The sequence below is a fragment of the Miscanthus floridulus genome, unplaced genomic scaffold (genome assembly GCF_019320115.1).
Source record: "Miscanthus floridulus cultivar M001 unplaced genomic scaffold, ASM1932011v1 fs_432_5_6, whole genome shotgun sequence".
Taxonomy (NCBI): domain Eukaryota; kingdom Viridiplantae; phylum Streptophyta; class Magnoliopsida; order Poales; family Poaceae; genus Miscanthus; species Miscanthus floridulus.
In genome coordinates, this window is record NW_027096752.1 from 10,001 (window position 1) to 31,611 (window position 21,611).

Below are 21,611 nucleotides of genomic sequence, written 5' to 3' on the forward strand. Positions count from 1 at the left end.
TATAAAAACTTCGTACATGGTATGAAATACTAAACCGAAACTTGTTCTCTTGTAGTGGGGAGAAGAGAAAGGAATGAAAAGAGACCCATACAAGGATGACCAACTCTTAGAGCTCATCGACGACCTTTGCAACTTCATATTGGACCTGATTGTACACGTCAGAGGCGCCTACTATGACCGAGAGTCTGAGTTAGGTACAAATCTTCAGTACCAACACCTTCGTGGGACTGAAAGGCTAGCTCTAGGATGTTGATAAAAATGTGTATGGAATTTGTATATTTAATGATGGATTGTATATATTCTTGTGAATTGGACTTGTAATTGTAGTTTATAGAATACTCTTGTGCTTGTAGTCGCGGTCGCGGGGCGTTCGACAACACGAACGCTGGTTGCGGGACGTTCGGCAACGCGAACGCGGTTCGGAACGTTGGTCGCGGGGCATTCGGCAACACAAACGCGGTTCGGAACGTTGGTCGCGGGACGTTCGGCAACGCGATTTTGAATTGTAAATTTGATTTTTTTTTGCGGGAAAACGTACTGTAGGGACGGTTCTAGATTGAACCGCCCCTACAAATACCTGTTTGTAGGGGTGGCTGGTACTACAGCCGCCCCTACAAATTGATTTGTAGGGGCGGCTGGTAATACGAGTCGTCCCTACAAATCGATTTGTAGGGGCGGCCTGGGAACCGCCCCTACAAATGCATGATTTGTAGAGACGGTTCGGTAGGGGCGGCTGGCCAAACCGCCCCTACAAATGGTTACGAGCCGCCCCTAAAAATCGATTCTGTAGTAGTGTGGCACGGGCACTATGGGCCGGCACTGGCACGGCACGAAGAAGCATAGCCCAGGCACGGCCCGGTCCGGCTCCCACCGTGCCCGTGCCTAGCACGGTCCCGGTCGTAGTGTCGTGCCTAGGCCGTCATGTCGGCCCGTAGTGCCGGCCTAGGCACGGCACGGATAAAGGCCTAGTACTATGCGGCCCGATTTATTTGGACCATTGGATGAACACCTGACGGAAAACACAAGTATATAAGCAAGCATCATTCACTCCCAAACCCTATCTTCTTGCTCTCTCGTCTCTCCTCTCTTTCTTGATGGTGTGCGGCGCATCTGCCCCGCGGCTACGGTGGCGGCGCGAGGCCGGGGGCGCGTCTCCGCGGAGACTGTCCGAGGCTGGGCAGCGTCCCTGCGGCGGCAGCGGTGGGGGCGCTTCCTCGCACGTCGATGGCGTCGCAGGCGCGTGCGCGCACAGCCGGCGGCGCGTCTCCTCGGCGGTGGTACGGCGGCGGTGCTCATCCAGGGCCAGCAAGGCGTGTTCACGTGGTGGCTACACGTCTAGGCGGAGATGCGGCTTTGGCTCGACGGCGCGTTGCCATGGCGGGTTGTCGTGCCCATCGGCACGGCTCTGCCTCCGTAGTACCGTGCCTGGGACGCAAGGTCGGCACGGTGGCACTATCAGGCACGGCACGGCTACGCCACCGTGCCGCATAGTGCCATGCCTCGCCGTGCAGTGCCCAATCGTGCTAGTGTCGTGCCCGTGCCGCGTGCCCCGGTTGGCCATGTATAAAGACAGGCGGAAGGAAACAAAGGATGAAGCACAGAGAGAGGAGAAGGGAAGAAGATGACATGTGGGCTAGAGGGCAATGCGGTCTTTTGCCCCTTGTTTTAGCTTAAAATGATTACCCCTCATTTCCATATTAGTTGGCGTTTTTTTAGTCTCATGAAAACCAACGTTGAAGCCAAAATACAAAAATATCCCTTAATAAGTAAAGATAAAGGTGTATTGGGGAAAGAGAAATGTTTATATTGAAAAAAAGAGAGGTGCGTTGAGAAGTGATAAGGAAGTATTTTGAGATAAAATTTGAATGTTATAAGAACATCTACTTTGGAACAGAGAGAGTAGTTTATTTGTTGTGATGTGTTGCAGACAAAACCATGCTTTTTAGGTCATGTTTGGTTGAGTTTTTGAAAAGTGCTACTGCCACTAAAAAGCATAAAGCCAAACCAAACAGATAAAATCTGAAACTGCTTTTTCAGAAGCAACTACTTTCGTATAGTATAGTTTTGAAAGCACCTTGAACTCTGTTTTTAGTTTTTGGCTTCCTGCTTTTCGAAATAGATGAAAATAGAGAGTTGTTTTACAGCTATTCAAGGTAGATAGAGGGGTAGATTTTTTATTTGTTTCAACCGAACAACTTACAGTTTTTCCACACCAACGTAACTCACAGTAACTTTTTAAAAACTCACGGTAGTTTTTCCACATCTCACTGACTAAACCAGACCCTTAAGAGTGTGTTGGAAATAAAATCGACTTTGACAATGTGTTCCACACGAAACCACACTTTCATCGTGTCACACACACAAATTTCTCTTGTTATTACAAGCAGGAGACTCGAACTCAGCTCGGACCATCTGCCTTTGGAAGGATGAACGGATCCTCGTCAAAACACGCGTGAGTTCACTACAACCTCAGCGTGCATGACACTGCGAATGAAGGCAGAAACGGATATTACCTAATCAAGACCTGACCTATGATCAGAATCCTGTATTATTGCTCATTCCTTCTAATACAATAGGACAAGGTGACGATTTGTACGTTCCAGAGGTTCCTGATCCGGGGGGCTATCCGAAGGGTTTGGTGTAGCCCTACGTTTGGTGAAATTTTCTTGTTTTTTAAAACACGTTTATTTGTACATTTGTGATGTGATCTATACATAGAAATAAATAAGAGCATTTCCAAGAGACTTTGTAAAACGAATCTTCAAATAGCAGAATTTAGAGGCTCTCTAAAAAAATGGCTCTCCAAAAAACTAAAGCACCGCAGCAGCGGTTGAGGTTGCAAACATGCATGATCCTTTCCTGTCCAGAAGTTAAGTTTTCTCTAATAACTGAAAAAAAAATAATGCAAACATGCGCAGCGGAGGGCTGCATGCGGGAGATGGAGCGTCCGCAGGAGGTGGAGCGTGGGAGAGAGTCTGCTAGTCCGGATGGCAAGCAAGCAGCGCTTGCCTTTTCTTCGGAGTGGCAGTTTACGGGATATAGGACGAGATAATTTGGAGGTCAATAGAGAAACTGTTGGACACGTTTTTATAATCCCTAAATAGCTAAATCGGAGAGATTTAAAACATCTCTTGGAGATGCTCTAACTGTTCACTTTAACATAGAGTGATGTCTATTATAAACCTGCATCACAACAATCTGATTCGACCAAATAGGCAATGTAGACGCCAGCCAAAGTGTTAAACCATATTTAGTGAAAAAAAATCCCTGTTTTACAGATTCGCAGTAGAACGTTAATCTCTCAAACGTGGTGACATTAACCGCAGTAGATTCTGTATATATACATATAGATATACACAATATCTACGTCAGTTCAGGAAATTCATCTACACCTGCTTCAAGGTTTCAAAGATTTACATGTACAAGCTCCCGCTGTGCCTTTCTACCAAAGCACAAAGTAGTGACAGCAATTTTTTATATTCATCACAGCAGACAAGCTTCAACACAAAACATGTATATTTATTGTCCCGCCAATTCAGGGTAGACAGACAGTGTTTCAAGTACTCGTGAAAATAGTGTCAATTGTCAAATATCCTCAATAAACACTACTCCCTATCATCCAGAAATATAACGCGTGTTTCGACTGTCAAAATTCGAGTTTGACCAATAAATTAATGTAAGAATATACAGGTTATGCGACAAAAAATTGATATCACTGGATTCGTTAAAAAAAATACTCTTACAATCGTGGTTTTGTAACTATATACTAATAAAATACTGCAAGAGACATCTGTGGTCAAAGCTCACTTTTAGACAGTAAAAATACACGCCTTATATTTCTAGATAGAGAGTGTAGCAGGTACACAATACTACAATAGGATAGAATAGAAAAAAAAAAAGAACTATGGCGAGCTGTATTTCATTCCAAAGAAAATGTGTATAACTAAGGAAAGTCCTATATTATTTGCACTTATAAAGAATGAATTTGATTGTTTCTTTCCCAACATTAAAATGTGTTGGAATGAATGTACTATACTGATATACTATTTTCCTTCTAGGAAACTATACTTCTAGTACTCTATAATGGTATGATAATGTATTCTTTTCTTTTGGTTTCCTATTTGACAACACGTGTAGAGCGTCTACAAGCAGATCTTTGCAACATGTACAGCCGATTGAGTAACTTTACGAGACAGAGACAGGCAGACAGAAAGGCTAATGGAAAACCTGTGGTGATGTGTAGTACTCGCTTTCGCTGAAATATGGTCTCAAGTCCTCTTGGCACATGAAATCCAAAGGAAAAGAAACAAGGTGGCCCCTGACTAACTGTAGTCTGTCCATAGGGTCGGTACTTTTGAGATCACCGTCTTGGTAAGCTTCTAGCTTCCCTTGGGCAACACCCAAATCAATTGTAGTGTGGCCAATTTTGTCCCTCAAGTGAGCAAAGCTTTGCCGAAATTGGGCCCTGAATGGACTATATGTTTCAGAAACCACAGCACTTGACGCAAAATGCAACCCCAATGTAGGCTTAAATTCATACCTTGAGTGAATGAGATCGTTGGGTACACACCCGAAGACATCTTGGTATATCATGGTATTTGTCTGCCAAACACAAGTTCGTTAATATATATGTATTTCAAGTATAAATGAAGATTAATATTTACAAAGGCATTGAAATAATATGTACACATAATACAGTTAAAAAACCAATTGAAAAACTGAAGGCAATCTAATCGGATATAGGGTTTCAGATTAGTTCTTTATTTATTTTGATATGGATTTCCAGGAAGAATGTAATAGCATCAGAATTTAGTGCCTTGAAAATGTAAGCAAACATTTATCTCACCTTGGCAGTGGCCATCCAGATATTTTTGAATGTTGAATCATCTATAGGATCCATGATATGGCTAACCTGAAAGTGAAAATGTATTTTGTTTAAAATTGTAATGCAACAAATACAATTGACTGCTCTGAAAAAAACTAAGAAAACAATGTCAAGCATATTTTTGATTGGTGGGTAATCTGTGTAAACCAATAGAAAAATTCAGAAGTTTGGTAAACTTTTATACCAAGCTTTAAATCTGTGATCATGAAATACTGAAACGGTTATCTCGTGTTAGAAAATTAATTATGGCTTTCTAAAGCATCACGCAACTAAAGACAGTTAATTTTTTTCTCGAACACGAAGGAGTGCTATGTATCATTATATTAAGAAGAAAAAATGGGGCAAGAAGCCATACAAGAACCCTTACACACAACAAAACACTAGGATCTTAAACAAAAAGACAGCGCCCTTCAAGAGGGAAGACGACGACCACTACCAAAAAAGAAACCCATTCAATCCCAGGCAAGGAGGTGATTGATACCTTGCGCCCAGCGAAACCCCAGAAATGAAGCTCCTCACTAGCGAGCAACAGTGCTCTAGCTAAGGGGTTTTTTCGAATACGCAGGAGAGCTGCGTATCTTTTGTATTATAGAGAGGAAAAAACGGCCCGTATACATTACTAACTCATGCCAGGACCATACATGAGAAGGTTGGAAACACTTTACAACACGATTACTCAAAAAATACTTTTAACGACAAAACAGCAAGGCAAAGCTCCCACCATATCCAGTCCGAGAGCATGAGGTTTCTTAGCTCCGGCTAGGCACCAAAGCTTATACTCATCTCTAAACTGTCGCAAAAGCTCACTAACAGAAGGGGAGTCTCCACCAAAAACACAGGCATTACGGTGCTTCCATAGCAACCACGCAATCAAAATGATGAAAGAATTTGCTCCTTTCCTGTGCTCCTTACTGAACATGCGGATTATCTTAGCCCACCAATCAGCAAAACAAAGATCATTATGTCCAGGAGCTTCGCTTCCCAAGTCCAAAGGCGACAAAATACTGAACCAAACTTGTTGTGCAAACACACAACCAGTAAGCAAATGTTGAATCGTCTCCTCCTCTTGATCACACAAAGAAAACCTCTCCGGGTGTGACAATCCTCTAGCTAAGTTAGGAGGTTCACCATAAAAAACACAACGATTATGAAGATTCCACAAAGTCCAGGCCCCTAAGATGATGATGGAGTTAGGCCTTTTCTTAAGTGATCAGCCACCAATCATCAAAGGAAATCTCATCAGCTAAGGGAATGAGATCATGCAAGCTGATCCGGCGCAGAAGGAAGAACCAAAGTTCTCATGCGAAGATCAGGTCAACAGCAGGTGATTAATATTTTCTGCGTCATGGTCACAGAGGGGGCAACAGGATGGATGTAGCAGCCCTCTTCGTGCTAACCGATCAGCTGTCCAACACCTCTCACCGACCACTAGCCATATGAAAAAATGGTCCAATCTTATCACACGGACTGAAAATTACGTTACCATGAAATAGGCTTTCATAGGCGGATTTTGCTGAGTATTGCCCATCACCAGAGAACTTATGCAGAACTTTACCATGGAGTGAGGAGTCTCTAAAATAGACATACAACCTTTCTGATGTCCAATGCCCACAATATACCTTATTCTTCAGGGGAAAACAGCCAGAGCTTTCCCTACAGCAAGTTCTCATATCCACATTTTCTCTGAGAACTAGATTATTGGCAACACTCATAAGAAGCTGGTATTGGTTGCACCAACTCAATCATGCTTCTCAGGCTCTAGAGTTCTTGGGGAAAATTTCATATTGAGACTCATCTATTACTTTCTTCAAAGCTATATGGTATTTGTTGCACTGATTCGATAAAGACTTGAATGTAAATCCCTTCTTTATGAAGGAAAAAAGAACATAACTACAAACTAGTATGCTTGTTTAAAAACAGGAAAAGTAAACACCAATTTAGTTTATCAAAAAGGTGATTACTCTTGCATCCATGTATGTGAAAACTACAACTGAAATGCTCATGAAATTACTCTTGCATCCTTCTGGACTGTTTGTAAACATCAGAAGAAAATTGCATTTGACAATGCTATACTATCAGCCATGGAATCAGGGTAACAATGTGGATTTTTGCATTATCAACGAGCAAAGAAGATCAAAACTCCAAGATCCTAGCTCGCTAACTCTTTACTACCTAAAAAAGGGCGTACCCAGTGCAGAGAGCTCTCGCTAACTCTTTACTACCTATGGTCGAAAAATACTTGACGTTTTGGACACGACACGGTCTCCAATGTGCACCTTTGACCACTATATTTCTAATAAAATATATTGACAGAATCCAACAGCTATATGAGATTATGAAAGTATTTTCGAAGACAAGCCTATGATTTTCATGTTTCCAAATTAGATACTTTAAAAATCATTGATAGTCAAAGTTTAAAAGTATGACAAGATCTCGTCCAAAATGTCAAGTACAATCGTGGACATAATGGCCAGCAAATTATTTCTTTTTTACTTCACTAATCCAATCGGTTTATGACATAATAATACTGTATGGACCTCCTTTGATTGTTTCCATCCAGAACAGAAAGCAGACCCACAAAAAAAATGAGAATTGCAAATTTGCCACAGCTTTGAACTGCTATTGCAAGCTTGCTACTTGGAAATTGCAAAAAATCCATGCTGTTTAAAACGTAAAAAGTACATTACACTCACATATTCAAGTGGGAAAACAAGCTTGTAACTCAAAACAAGTATTATCAAATAACTTAAAATATGATACTTTGGCATTTTATGTGCTACGTGAGCAGGCAAGTGAAACTGGGAAGAACAGAAACATGGATGACAGGATTATAAATTGCAAACAGAAGAAATGCACATCCTGATTCCATCACTTGTTCCTTACAACCTAACAGCAGCATATGATTAACAAAGAACAAGGCATAGCATAATGGTCAAACCTCTCCTGGATGAAGGCCAAGGTGCTCCGCCCACAGTGAGAGACGTAGGCTTAGAGAGAACTTCCCAGCTTCCCAAGGTCTTCCATCCATTTTTGAATTAACAACTTCTTTATCTTCGATGACCACAGCAATCTAGAAGGTTCAGAGGGGGGGCGGGGGGGGGGGGGGGGGGGGGGGGGGGGGGGGGGGGAGTGACCATCACAACTCCAGCACAATATAAGGTATTTGCTGTTAACTAAGTATACTACAAAGAATATTCATTGCATGATGGAAAAAATATTCTCGAGTTAGTTCTACTTTAAAATTGTTGTACTCAGTAATGAAGTATCTCCTGATTCTTTATTTCACAGTACATCTAACTGCTACAAGTGCATACCTCGGAGTCTCTTGATCCAAGCAAGCTTCTATCATTAATGTTAGCTGAGCCAATCAATGTGATGCGGTCATCAACTATCATTAACTTGCTATGTACATAAATCTGGAAATGGGACATTGTTAGAATGGTATTCTGAACACATTTTATATGCTGCTCCTTCTGGTCCAGTATGTCAAGGGTCAAACTTTATGATCTTTGACCAATAATTTGGCCAACAATTTTTGAATATTGTAAATACAAACTTGGTACTATCAGATTTGCAATCAAATGTACTATCCAGTAATCATAAGTTTATAATCATGTTAAGCTACGCCTAATAAAGTGGACCGGAGGGAGCACGATGGTGACTAGCAGTTCAATGGCTCTTCTAGATAAAATTCATGATGCTCAGCTGGACAAGACTGAGGACTCTGGGGAGGAACAAAACATGCACAAATGGAAGAAAGCTCATCATACCTGACTAGTAACCAAGGGACCCCCATCATAGAGTTTACCATGTGCTCTAAGTCCATAAAAGGAGATGTAATCATGTGCTTTAGGTCCAATAACATCAAATAGATTCTGAAGAATCGAATTAGAGCCTCTGCAGATAGTCCGATATTGCCAATGCATGATTGCCCTCACCGATGCTGCTCCACCATCATCAATGCCTCCCTATCATGAGATTATGTAAGTAACCAAGTACCAAGTATCTGATGGATAAGTCATGTGTGGCTGGTCTTTGTGGGGCTGGTTGTTGCTCACATGGTCCTTGTGGCTGTTTTTCTGTTTTTAGGACAGCATCTTAGACTAGAGGACAGCATCTTAGAGGACAGCATCTTAGACTAGAGGACAGCATCTTAGCTAGGACAGCATATTAGCATCTTAGACTAGCATCTTAGACTAGCATCTTGGCATATGCTTGGCTGGCTTGCAGCCTATAAATATGTAACCCCAACCCCTCAGGTTGGTATGGCATTTGTGTGAGCTTGTGTGAGAAATAGACAAGAAAATTGCCCCAACTCCTAGTGTCATCCTCTCTCGATGAGAGCAAGAATTCTCCTACTACCAAGAGTGAGAATTCAGCGACTAACAAGTGGTATCGGAGCCGTAGTATCCTGTAGCCTGAGCATCTCCTGCTCATCCCCTTGCCCAGCCTCGCAACAGCCCCAGCTGAGAGTAGCAGCAGCTCCGGCCGCTCCTGTTCACTCCTCTCCTAGCTCGTCTGAAGCAGCCCTCTCCCCACGGAGCAGCCCCCCGGTAGCGCGTCATGTCCGCAGGGCAGTCTCAGCGCTCGGTCGCCTCGAGCACGCGGCGTCGGCAGGAGGCCGAACTTGCCGCAGCAGAGGAACGCGAGCGAGCGGCGGCAGAGACCGCTGTGGCGGCGGCAAGGGCGTCGAGGTTGGCAGCGGCGGAGCTGGCAGCAGCCAGAGCGGAGGCGGAAGCGGCGGCGGCAGCGAATGCAGCGCGTGCGGCGGCGGCGGAGGTCGAGGCTCTGCGCGGCAGCATCGGCAGCTCCATTTCCGCTGACGACACCGCCGACGCAGACCTCGAGCTGCTAGAGAGGGAGGCAGCGCGAGCGCGGGCGGCGCAGTGGGCAGGCGCGCACGTCCACGAGCGTGGCGGCAGCCCAGACAGGCGCGGACGCGCTGGCGGCGCTCCTGGAGGAGGCGCGCACGGCGGCGGCGCTCCTGGAGGAGGCGCGCACGGCAACGGTGGCGGACGGGTCGATGGAGAGCGCGGCCTTCACAGGCAGCGTGGCTCTCTCTCCCCGGATCGGTACCGACGGGTCGATGGAGAGCGCGGCCTTCACAGGCAGCGTGGCTCTCTCTCCCCGGATCGGTACCGTGGTTACCACGGGCTCCAGGCTGTTGTCAGGGACGTCGGTCCCGGCGGTGGGTGGCCTACCCTCACCAAGACCAACTACGTCGAGTGGGCTGCGGTGATGAGGGTAAAGCTCCAGGTGCGGCACATGTGGGAGGCAGTCCGGTATGGCGACGTCGACTACGACCTAGATCGACGGGCGCTGGATGCTCTCATCGCTGCAGTCCCGCCCGAGATGCAGTTCTCGCTTACCAGCAAGCGGACTGCCAAGGAGGCTTGGGACGCCATCGCTGCGGCACGCATCGGCAGCGACCGCGCCCGCAAGTCCACGCTGCAGGCACTTCGCAAGGAGTGGGAGAACCTGGCCTTCAAGCCAGGTGAGGACGTTGATGACTTTGCTCTCCGTCTCAACACTCTGTTGCAGAAGATGGTGCAGTTCGGCGACGACACCTACGGCGAGGAGAGAGCTGTCGAAAAGCTCTTCCGCTGCGTCCCCGAGAAGTACAAGCAGATGGCTCGCTCGATCGAGTCGCTGCTGGATCTCTCCACGATGTCGATCGAGGAGGCGATAGGTCACCTCAAGGTCGTCGACAGTGATGAGCCACAGTCCCTCTCGGGGCCCATCACCACTGGCGGGAAGCTCCTTCTCACTCGGGAGCAGTGGCTTGCCAGCCAGGGTGACCGGAGGAAGGGGGAGCCTTCTTCCGCGACAGGCGGCCGCAAGCGTGGCAAGCCGCGCAAGGCGCGCAGAGACGCCCAGACCGGGGCGCGAGGACGTGCCGAGGGTGATGCCCGCGGAGGCGCCCAGGGCGGCGCCGCCGGTAGGCACAAGCCGGCACGAGACGACACCTGCCGCAACTGCGGCCAGCTTGGCCATTGGGCCAAGGACTGTCGACAGCCACGACGCGGCCAGGCCCACGTCGCACAGGCGGAGGAGGAGCCGGCTCTGTTCATGGCACATGCCAGCATCGAGCTACCTCCAGCGGCACCGGCCGCAGCGGCTCTCCTCCACCTTGACGAGCCAAAAGCACACGCCCTCCTCGGCGACAGCTCCGGCAACGACAAGACTGACGGGTGGTGCCTCGACACCGGCGCCACCCATCACATGACCGGTCGACGGGAGTTCTTCACCGAGCTTGACTCTAGCGTTCGAGGCTCCGTCAAGTTTGGGGATGCCTCCGGCGTGGAGATCAAGGGCGTCGGCTCCGTCATCTTCACCACCGTGTCTGGTGAGCACAGGCTGCTCACCGGAGTCTACTACATCCCCGCGTTGAGGAACTCCATCATCAGCTTGGGACAGCTGGATGAGAACGGTTCGCGCGTGGTGGTTGAGGACGGAGTCATGAGGATTTGGGATCGTCGTCGTCGCCTTCTTGCCAAGGTATCCAGAAGCGCAAATCGACTCTACGTTCTTAACGTGCAGGTGGCACAACCCCTCTGTCTCGCTGCTCGTCGGGACGACGAGGCGTGGCAGTGGCACGAGCGTTTCGGGCACCTTCACTTTGAGGCCCTGAAGCGGCTCAGTGCCACGGAGATGGTGCGAGGCCTGCCGTGCCTCAACCATGTGGAGCAGCTCTGCGACGTCTGCGTGTTGACGAAGCAGAGGCGACTCCCCTTTCCCCAGCGGGCGAGCTTTCGAGCCAAGGAGAGGCTCGAGCTTGTGCACGGGGACTTGTGTGGCCCGGTGACACCGGCCACACCGGGAGGACGACGCTACTTCCTGCTGCTCGTCGACGACCTCTCCCGCTACATGTGGGTGATGGTCCTCGGCAGCAAGAGAGAGGCTGCGGACGCCATCAGACGCGCGCAGGCTGCTGCGGAGGCGGAGTGCGGCCGCAAGCTGCGCGTGCTGCGCACCGACAACGGCGGCGAATTCACGGCGGCTGAATTCGCGTCGTACTGCGCTGACGAGGGCATTCAGCGCCACTACTCCGCGCCGTACAGCCCGCAGCAGAACGGCGTCGTCGAGCGGCGCAACCAGACGGTTGTGGGGATGGCTCGGGCCCTCCTCAAGCAGAGGGGGATGCCGGCTGTCTTCTGGGGAGAGGCGGTGGTGACGGCCGTCTACATCCTCAACCGCTCGCCTACCAAGGCGCTCGACAGCAGGACGCCGTACGAGGCTTGGCATGGGCGCAAGCCGGCGGTCTCCCACTTGCGGGTCTTCGGCTGCCTCGCGTTCGCCAAGGAGCTTGGCCACATCAGCAAGCTCGACGACAGGAGCACTCCGGGAGTGTTCATCGGCTACGCGGAGGGCTCGAAGGCCTACCGCATCCTCGACCCGAAGACACAGCGTGTGCGCACGGCGCGCGACGTTGTGTTCGACGAAGGGCGAGGATGGGCGTGGGACAAGGCGGTGGACGATGGCTCGGCTCCGACGTACGACGACTTCACTGTCGAGTACGTCCACTTCGAGGGAGCTGGGGGAGTAGGCAGTTCTTCTTCAGCGAGCGCGTCTACCCCAGTCCCCGAGCCTCCACCGACCCCGGCGCCTGCTACTCCGACAGCTCCACGCTCTCCAGCCAGGACCTCGGCTGCGATGAGTTCTTCGCCGGCTTCACCACAGCCGGCAATGCCACGCACTCCAGCACCGACAGGCACCTCTCCGGGCACGACTACTCCAACACCAGCTCGTGTCGAGCACAGCCCGGTTGAGCTCGCTACTCCGCTCTCTCACGACGAGGAGCGCATCGACGCGTACCACGACGGCGAGCCGTTGCGGTACCGTACGATGGAGAACCTTCTCGGCGACCAGTTGGTGCCGGGACTGGTGCCTCACGACCTGGAGGACCTGGAGGCGCAGTTGCACCTTGCGTGTGACGACGGCGAGCCTCGGTCGTTCGCAGAGGCCGAGAGACACGCGGCATGGCGCGCCGCGATGCAGTTGGAGATGGATGCGGTTGAGAAGAACCGCACCTGGGAGCTTGCTGACCTTCCTCGTGGTCACCGCGCGATCACCCTTAAGTGGGTGTACAAGTTGAAGAGGGATGAAGCCGGCGCCATCGTCAAGCACAAGGCTCGCTTGGTGGCACGAGGTTTTGTGCAGCAGGAGGGGGTCGACTTCGACGACGCTTTTGCTCCCGTGGCACGGATGGAGTCCGTGCGACTCCTTGCGCTAGCTGCCCAGGAGGGCTGGCGTGTTCACCACATGGACGTCAAGTCGGCGTTCCTTAACGGCGACTTGAAGGAGGAGGTCTACGTGCACCAGCCACCGGGATTTGCGATCCCCGGCAAGGAGGGCAAGGTGCTCCGCCTGCGCAAGGCCCTCTATGGCCTGCGGCAGGCACCGAGGGCGTGGAATGCCAAGTTGGATTCCACGCTAAAGGGGATGGGCTTCGAGCAAAGCCTGCACGAGGCGGCCATCTACCGACGGGGCAATGGAGGAAATGCCCTGCTGGTGGGTGTCTACGTCGACGACTTGGTGATCACCGGCACCAAGGATGCGGAGGTGGCGGCATTCAAGGAAGAGATGAAGGCCACCTTCCAGATGAGTGACCTGGGGCCTCTCTTCTTCTACCTGGGAATCGAGGTGCACCAGGATGACTCCGGGATCACGCTTCGACAGACCGCCTACGCCAAGCGCGTCGTTGAGCTAGCTGGGCTCACCGATTGCAACCCAGCTCTCACTCCGATGGAGGAGAGGCTGAAGCTGAGCCGCGACAGCATGACGGAGGAGGTGGATGCTACACAGTACCGGCGCCTTATGGGGAGCCTTCGCTACCTCGCCCACACACGGCCGGACTTGGCATTCTCCGTCGGCTACGTTAGTCGGTTCATGCAGCGACCGACGACGGAGCACCAGCAGGCTGTGAAGAGGATCATCCGCTACGTTGCGGGGACTCTCGACCACGGCCTCTACTACCCGAGGTGTCCTGGGGCGGCACACTTCGTCGGGTACAGCGACAGCGACCACGCCGGCGACATCGACACCAACAAGAGCACGAGCGGGATCCTCTTCTTCCTCGGCAAGTGCCTCGTTAGCTGGCAGTCGGTCAAGCAGCAGGTGGTGGCCCTGTCCAGCTGCGAGGCCGAGTACATAGCGGCCTCCACCGCTTCGACTCAGGCGCTCTGGCTCGCTCGACTGCTTGATGATCTCCTCGGCAGAGACACTAGAGCGGTGGAGCTCAGGGTGGACAGCAAGTCCGCTCTGGCCCTGGCAAAGAACCCCGTGTTCCACGAACGCAGCAAGCACATCCGGGTGAGGTACCACTTCATCCGAGGCTGTTTGGAGGAAGGGAGCATCAAGGCGAACTACATCAACACCAAGGACCAGCTTGCGGACCTTCTCACCAAGCCCCTTGGGAGGATCAAGTTCCTTGAGCTCTGCTCCAGGACCGGGATGGTTCAACTCTCCTACAAGACGACGCACAAGACTTAGGGGGAGAATGATGGATAAGTCATGTGTGGCTGGTCTTTGTGGGGCTGGTTGTTGCTCACATGGTCCTTGTGGCTGTTTTTCTGTTTTTAGGACAGCATCTTAGACTAGAGGACAGCATCTTAGAGGACAGCATCTTAGACTAGAGGACAGCATCTTAGCTAGGACAGCATATTAGCATCTTAGACTAGCATCTTGGCATATGCTTGGCTGGCTAGCAGCCTATAAATATGTAACCCCAACCCCTCAGGTTGGTATGGCATTTGTGTGAGCTTGTGTGAGAAATAGACAAGAAAATTGCCCCAACTCCTAGTGTTATCCTCTCTCGATGAGAGCAAGAATTCTCCTACTACCAAGAGTGAGAATTCAGCGACTAACAGTATCGAACATATCTCTAACTTCTAGCAGAAAACTACCTGAAAACCAGGTAAAAGAGGTATGATGATGATGGCCTTAAAGCGCTTTTTCTCTCTCTCAGCTCGAAGTATGCGCCGATACAATGCTTCCAGTACACGGTTTTTAATCGTATCATCTCCTGACAGACCCGATATGAAAAATTGGTTCTGCAAAAGGTCATCAAAAAGGATGTTACAAAAAAAAATGGTGGTATATCTTCACTGTTTAGCACTTGGTGAAAAAGTGTTAGTTTTTTTAGCACTAAATTCTCTCTCAAATACATAAGCCGGAAAATGAGTTAAAAAGAATGCATGATGAACTCCAGTTTCAGATCATTATCCATAAAAAATTACTAAAGTTAAGAACTTCAAATCTAAAAGGTCAAAGAAAAAGCACAAACCTCAATGTATACAAAGTGTTCTGCCTTTTCAATCAGAGAAAAGTAGGCATTGTGGATGCTTCCTTCGATTTGAGTGGTCCCAGCTGACCATTGACCGACACTCCTAACAACCTGAGCCAAAAAAACATGGATTCGTTGATTACTTCAATAAAACAATGTATGCAAAGGATACACGTCAAATCTAATGTAGTATACAAGCATGTCTGTTCAAGGGGAAAAAAGTATACAGGCATGTCTTAAATACTGCAGAAGGACTGTATCTTTGACAGCTATAAGTCTTGTCTTTATCTACTTAGGATAATTATCTAGAGTAGTTGGTGGCTGTGTCAGCCCTTATCTTTATCCCTAGCATCTACTTTAGCATCTCTAGAATATGTTGTAGTTTTCTTAAGGCTCAAGCAAGCTTTCTTAAGGCTCAAGCAAGCTATCCTATATGTATCCCCAACCTGCCATAGTTGTGGCATGGCTAATGAAATCTGAAATTCAGCCCCAAACCTGTGTTTTGGTTCTAACAATCTTATCATAAGATGTTTTTGAACAAAAAATGATGTAGAAGGAATATATCAAGTTTATCTGGCAAGATATAGAAGGAATGTATATGATGTAGCCACACTTGAAGTTAATTATGTCCTCCAATACATTTGTATATGAGTCAAATATGTAGATAGTCACTTTATACTTAGTCAGATAATGAGAAGTTGACATCACGAAATCAGGACACTAATATATATTTCTTCATAAAGGCCAAAGTGAAAGACAAACTCTTCTAAACAGCATTCAAAGTTTCAAACTCTTGTAAAATGACCCAACAGTCCCCTCCCTCTTAATCCTCAAAAGAGCAGTTTCGTTCAAAACAACAAAACAGCTTTACAATGTCTTACATAGCAACAGGAGACTATTTTTATCTTCTCGAATACGATGGAGAGCTGCGTATCATTTCATTAAGAGGAAGAGTTGTAAAATACAACACGCACACCACCCACACACCCCTTAACTTTCAGTAACATTCGCGCCTGTCAAAATAAAACACAACCAACTACACTGATATTGGATATTACTAACCAACGTCAATGAGTAGGATCTGCACTATAGCTGTCTAGACCATGTTAGCAACTTACCATGTGTGTCCAAACATTATTAGTACAGCAGCTACTCTTCTCTGTTAAATGAAATTAGCAGTTTTGTGATGATTCATTAAAAAAAATATTAGTACCAGAGCTGTTTGCAAGACAAATAATTTCTAACTTAATGTTGCATATGCTATAAAATAAAAGCTGTCAGTTTGTTTCTTAGTAAATTTCAGTTTCATAATATAGCCGCAAACAACCTACCAACAGGAAACTTGTGATTGGTGAAGCATATGTACTATGTATACTATGTATCTAGATAAAAAGCTCCCTCCATTCCAAATTGTAGCCAAAACGACTTACAATTTGGAATGGAGGGAGTAGTACATAAGAGAAAATTTGCACCAGAGAACTTGCTGTCCATGGATCCTCATTCTTCGGTGTTTAATAACTAATTAGAAATGTATTGCAGAGTACCATGTACTGACCTGACAACGACATGTTGCCCTTGGACCAACTTGTCCAACATCAAGTACTGAAGCAACTTGGTTGCCTCGCTCCTGCATTTCCCACCATTTCTTGTCGATGTGATTCCTATCATCTTTCGACGAATCAAAATGTCTAATAGATGATGGCTCAAGGGAACTGAGATTGTCTACAAAACTTCTCATAGGTAAATCCTGATGAGAAGAATCCAATTTTGCCTTTCGGTTGAGCAAAGGCTGATTAAAGTTCTTCTTGTTTACACGATCTGAATGGTTAATATCTAAATCAGTCATCCTTAAATCTGAACTGGATAATTCACGAGGTTCAAGCTCTTGAGGTAAGAGCAATGGAACATCCTGACATGATGTGCGTGACGTCAAGAATGGCTTTCCAATATCAACATCCTTATCATGGTATTGTTTACCCTCAGCTTCATCATTTATTTCTTTGCTTCTACCCTTGTAGTGTGGAATTACCATGTGGTGATGAGGCATCAGTAAGGGAATTGCTTGCTCATTTAGAGCTTTGTTCCTCTGAAAGAAAAAAAAAGGAACAACTAATTTACCATAATCATGGGGAAAATGCTTTCGATGATAAGTAGACCAAAGGACATAACTAACCTTTGCATAATTCCAGCGCTGAACAAAATGCCTTGCTACATCACGGCAAGGTGGACCATAGAGAGCACACTGAACATCATGCCAAGGCATGCGGGGATATTTAGCACGGTCCAGCTCATCTTTCATGGTGTCCTCCCAAGAATTGGGCTCAGATTCCCTATTTACAGAGATGAAGTGACATTTAGGGACTTTGCCCCATACATCTAAATGGGTAAAAGATAGCAACACAATTACCTAGGATTGTAGTAGTCCTTTCCTGGCCACATCACTGGAGGAGAATCAGCGATTTTGTGCTCAGGACTATCGTAGCGACCAAAGCACAGATCAAGACCTCCAATATAACATACTTGATTATCAACAATCACAATCTTCTCATGGTGTGACCTTAAAGGAAAAACAATAAGAGCTAAAATTTTCAGATCAAATAAAAAAATGACGTGCAGCTCTCGTGCGTAGTTCGAGAAAAAACAATAAAAAAATATATTTAACAAAAAGGAAACAGGGAATAAAAAATCATTCATACCACAAGTATACACCACTTGAGAAATGATCAGGATAACGCAGAACTTTAACATTTTCATGAATGTTAAGTAGCCTTTGTTTACTGTATAAGCTGTTAATTTTCAATGCAAGAGCAACTTCCTTGTACAAGAGAATGTAAATCTGCAAAAATGAATTCAAAGTCATCCAAGATAATAAGTAGTTATCAAGAAATAGTCTGAATCCATTTCATGCTAATTAAATCAGTTATTTTAATAAAAAATTTGAGTTCCAAGCATATATAGAACAACATAATTAACTTGGGGGCCTGTTTGGACCAGCTTTTGTCTAAGCTTCAATTGGAAGCTGCCTTTTATGGTATGCTAGATTTTCTAAGAAGCAAAGTAGATAAAGCGTGCATTTGGCAATCCATAGCGTACAGTTGGCAATCCGTTTCCAAGAAGAAAAACTCATGCATGCAAGGTGATCGGAGGCCGAGGAGGCACAGGTGGAGCCAAAGGGAGGCGGAGGCAGAGGCACAACCACCAGCGTGCCCTCATCGGAAGTAGCTCCAGCCACCTTCATTGGTGGATTGCAGCAATGGGTGACCGGAAGGGATGGCAGCAGACGAAATCTCTCCCTGCTATCTGATTCAAATTCATGGTGGCCACTCTGCGACAGGTAGGCGACAGAGATGAGCATGAGAAGGGAGAAAGAGCCAGGAAGAGGCGAAGGTACGCAACGGCGGCCAGGAGCAGGTGCGAGGCGGGAGGCCACGGGCAGGGCAAGCATGATGTGGGGACAGCTGGCCACGCATGGGAACGAGGACAGAGTGGTGACTTGCATGCAGCTGAGGAACAGTACAGATGGAGGGTGGCATGCGCCAGGGGAGTGAATGGGAGCTCAACTGGAGGACCAGACTGCAGTTGGGGAAAGCTGGAGGCTGGCCGTGCTTAGGGGAAAGAGCCTTTCACATTGAATCTGAGAATCGGCACAGAAGCGTGCTGTTTGGAGGCGTCAATCTTTTTTTTCCCCTTTCGCCAGAAGCGGCCGCAAAAGCTGCCCCCCAACAGGGCCTTGGTTTTGGCATGTTTGGTTTTACTAGCAAATATGCCCGTGCGTTGCAACTGGAGTCCTTAGAGTCCAAGAACGGAGCGGGACTTAGTGTTTGTTTGGTTTATAACCACAACTTGCCACGTCATAAGTTAGTCATACCATAGTTCTTTATGTAATTGTGTGGTTCACTGTCATAACTACGATGTGTCACACTTTCTTAGCACTGTTTCCACATGTCATAGTCTCATTTTGTTGCCAAACTTTGCCGCAACTGTGGTTTTTATTTTGCCCGCCGTACTTTGATCATGTTTGGCTCGGCTTGTGCATGCCCACCGTGCAGTACGTCTGTGGTGTGAGTCGCGGTACCAAAAAACAGGACTCTAGTTCAAATCCAGGTTGCGAGGAGAAAATCACCGCAACCATGACGTGTTTGCATGATTGTCGCGTTCTGCAACTGAGAATCCACTTTTAAGCAGTTTCAAACAGGATATATCCGTGGCAAACAAACTACGGCACCAACCAAGCCTAAAAGTATCTTCGTGTCAAGATTCTTTATTGAACTATAATGCAATTTGGTTATTGTAGTGCCCAATCAAGATGATCATCAAGCACTTCAAAATTACTTTGACCTAATCATTTATAACATTTCATCTTGTACTGTTCCACGGCTGAGGTGAAACAGAAAAGGAAATCAAGTATTTATGTATCAACCTGGATTTCTCGAATCAATGCAGCTCAAAGGAGAATCAAATATAAAACATTTTGTTTTATATCACGTAAAGCATATGGTGCCCACGTAAAGCATATGGTGCCTCGGTGTGTGGTCTCTCTTCTGTTATTGGAGACCTGGGTTCAGGTCTTGTGGCATGAAGTTTTAGGGGTATTTTTCACAGGCTAGTTGTTGTTGTCGCTAGGACTACCAAGTTCCAAGGAGCGGACGTGCTGGAAGATGGAACACAGGCGAGCAGCCGTAAAAATACGGATGGAAACGGAACTGAAAAAGGAATTCGAACCCGGCCTAGAAAAGGAATTCAGAGGAGGCAGAAAAAAAAGTACAGCAGAAATTTTGCCTCTTTATTATTAGGTATAGATAGATATTTTCTCATTTTACTTCTAATAATAAAGGCATTTGGAAAAAAATGTTGCCTCAAGAAACCAAAGTAACAGAACCGATTCACATGTACAGTTTATGTAGAAATTACTTTGTTTCTTGCAAAAAAACTTACGATACATGCATATGTTAGCAAGGGTTATCTCCATACTACCATTCAATTCCAGTTAGAATGGTGGGTAACACAGCATTTTCACAGGAATAAAACAGTGACTGGTATATGCATATCTCATCAGTTGAAATACCAGCTGTTCCAGCCATTCTAAATATTTGACTAAAGTAAACAATCTGGCAGCCTCAGTTCCAGCTTACATGGGATGGGAGCTAAACAAAACTGTTTTGTTCTTACTGGTTCAGTTCCCTACTCTCTGAGTAGCCCACGTCTTAAGAGCTTTTTCTGGTGCTCCTTCCAGCATGCCCTCACAGCCTCACCCTCTCTCTCTATTACTGTATTATGTCCCCTAGGCATTAAACTATGAACAGGGTAGCTTACTATGAAAAAAATCCTTGGGAATAACATGATCAATAAAATGGAGCTTCTAGGATATTAGATGTTATAACTTTAAACACGAAACTAGATGAGTATCTTCAATGAGAGTTTGTACATATACCACTTTAAATATTTATGAACATGTTACTTGTGCATTTATCCCAGATTTAATCTCATTAATTACCCAACAGTCCCTGTCAGAAAAATGTTGACGAAGAGAGAAACATAAACAAGTTTTTTTTCCATCACTACTTGGCCAATAAAAAAGCATAGTATGTTTTCTAAATAATTTCTTAGTTTATAAGAACATTAAAAATATATTACCACTCATGAGGCCTCTTTGGAAATACTATTGTTTCTTCAAATAATTTCGTATTAAATCTGACAAGCGCATGATAGAACAAAAGTAAAGCATCCACTGTTAATTAATGGCCCAATACATGAATGGTGTTTACAGTACATCATAGTGGCCACAAATATTAAAACTTTGTGAATTCAGTTGTCCTGTGCGTCATAACAGATTGACAACTATTCTATGGTTTCTGAAAGAGAATATAATTGGAGGAATATTAATATATTGCATTGGGCCTCATGGGCTGATTATATAGAGTACATGGGACTAACATCTCACATGATTAGGCAATGTGGTACTATTCCTAATACTCTAACAGCCCCTAGGCTACCAGCCGAACAGGCTTGGTGCCGGCCCATAGCAGGCCCCTTAGGCGCCTATTCTAACACACCCCCTCAGTCGAAACGTCAGCCACTCTGCACGTTTAGACTGGACCTGAACTCCGTGAACACTGAAGTAGGCAGCCCCTTGGTGAAGATGTCTGCATATTGCGAGGCAGTAGGAACATGCAGAACACGAAGATCACCAATAGCAACTCGCTCCCGGACGAAGTGAAGATCGATCTCAATGTGCTTGGTGCGCTGATGTTGCACCGGATTGGAGGACATGTAGACGGCACTGATGTTGTCGCAGTACACCAGTGTGGCGCGCCGAAGAGGGGCACGTAGCTCCAAGAGAAGCTGTCGCAGCCAAGTCGCCTCTGCAACTCCGTTAGCCACTGTGCGATACTCGGCTTCAGCACTTGATCTTGACACTGTATTCTGGCGCTTGGATGACCA

At 46.9% G+C, this 21,611-nt stretch overlaps 1 protein-coding gene across 1 annotated transcript; it reads right to left on the minus strand.

The window, feature by feature from the left end:
• Positions 1-3,554: 3,554 nt before the first annotated feature.
• Positions 3,555-21,440, minus strand: LOC136531754 (phospholipase D zeta 1-like). The gene is made up of 15 exons (XM_066524402.1): positions 21,268-21,440; positions 20,805-20,861; positions 20,665-20,674; positions 17,867-18,006; positions 17,578-17,727; positions 17,344-17,500; positions 16,726-17,256; positions 15,171-15,281; positions 14,791-14,937; positions 8,656-8,853; positions 8,200-8,301; positions 7,824-7,955; positions 4,847-4,912; positions 4,541-4,602; positions 3,555-4,465 (listed from the first exon to the last, which is right to left on the minus strand). The coding sequence occupies exons 1-15, from the start codon at positions 21,438-21,440 to the stop codon at positions 4,216-4,218; spliced, it is 2,286 nt and encodes a 761-aa protein (XP_066380499.1). The 3' UTR covers positions 3,555-4,215.
• Between the last annotated feature and the right edge of the window lie 171 nt (positions 21,441-21,611).

Bases quoted from the DNA above. Each gene is read 5' to 3' on its own strand.
- LOC136531754 (XM_066524402.1), bottom strand. From the start codon at position 21,440: ATGTCCTCCAATCCGGTGCAACATCAGCGCACCAAGCACATTGAGATC. The intron at 17,501-17,577 runs GTAATTGTGTTG...CTCTGTAAATAG, and splicing joins AAGGACTACTACAATCCTAG to GGAATCTGAGCCCAATTCTT. The intron at 4,466-4,540 runs GTATGAATTTAA...TAGTCCATTCAG, and splicing joins AACGATCTCATTCACTCAAG to GGCCCAATTTCGGCAAAGCT.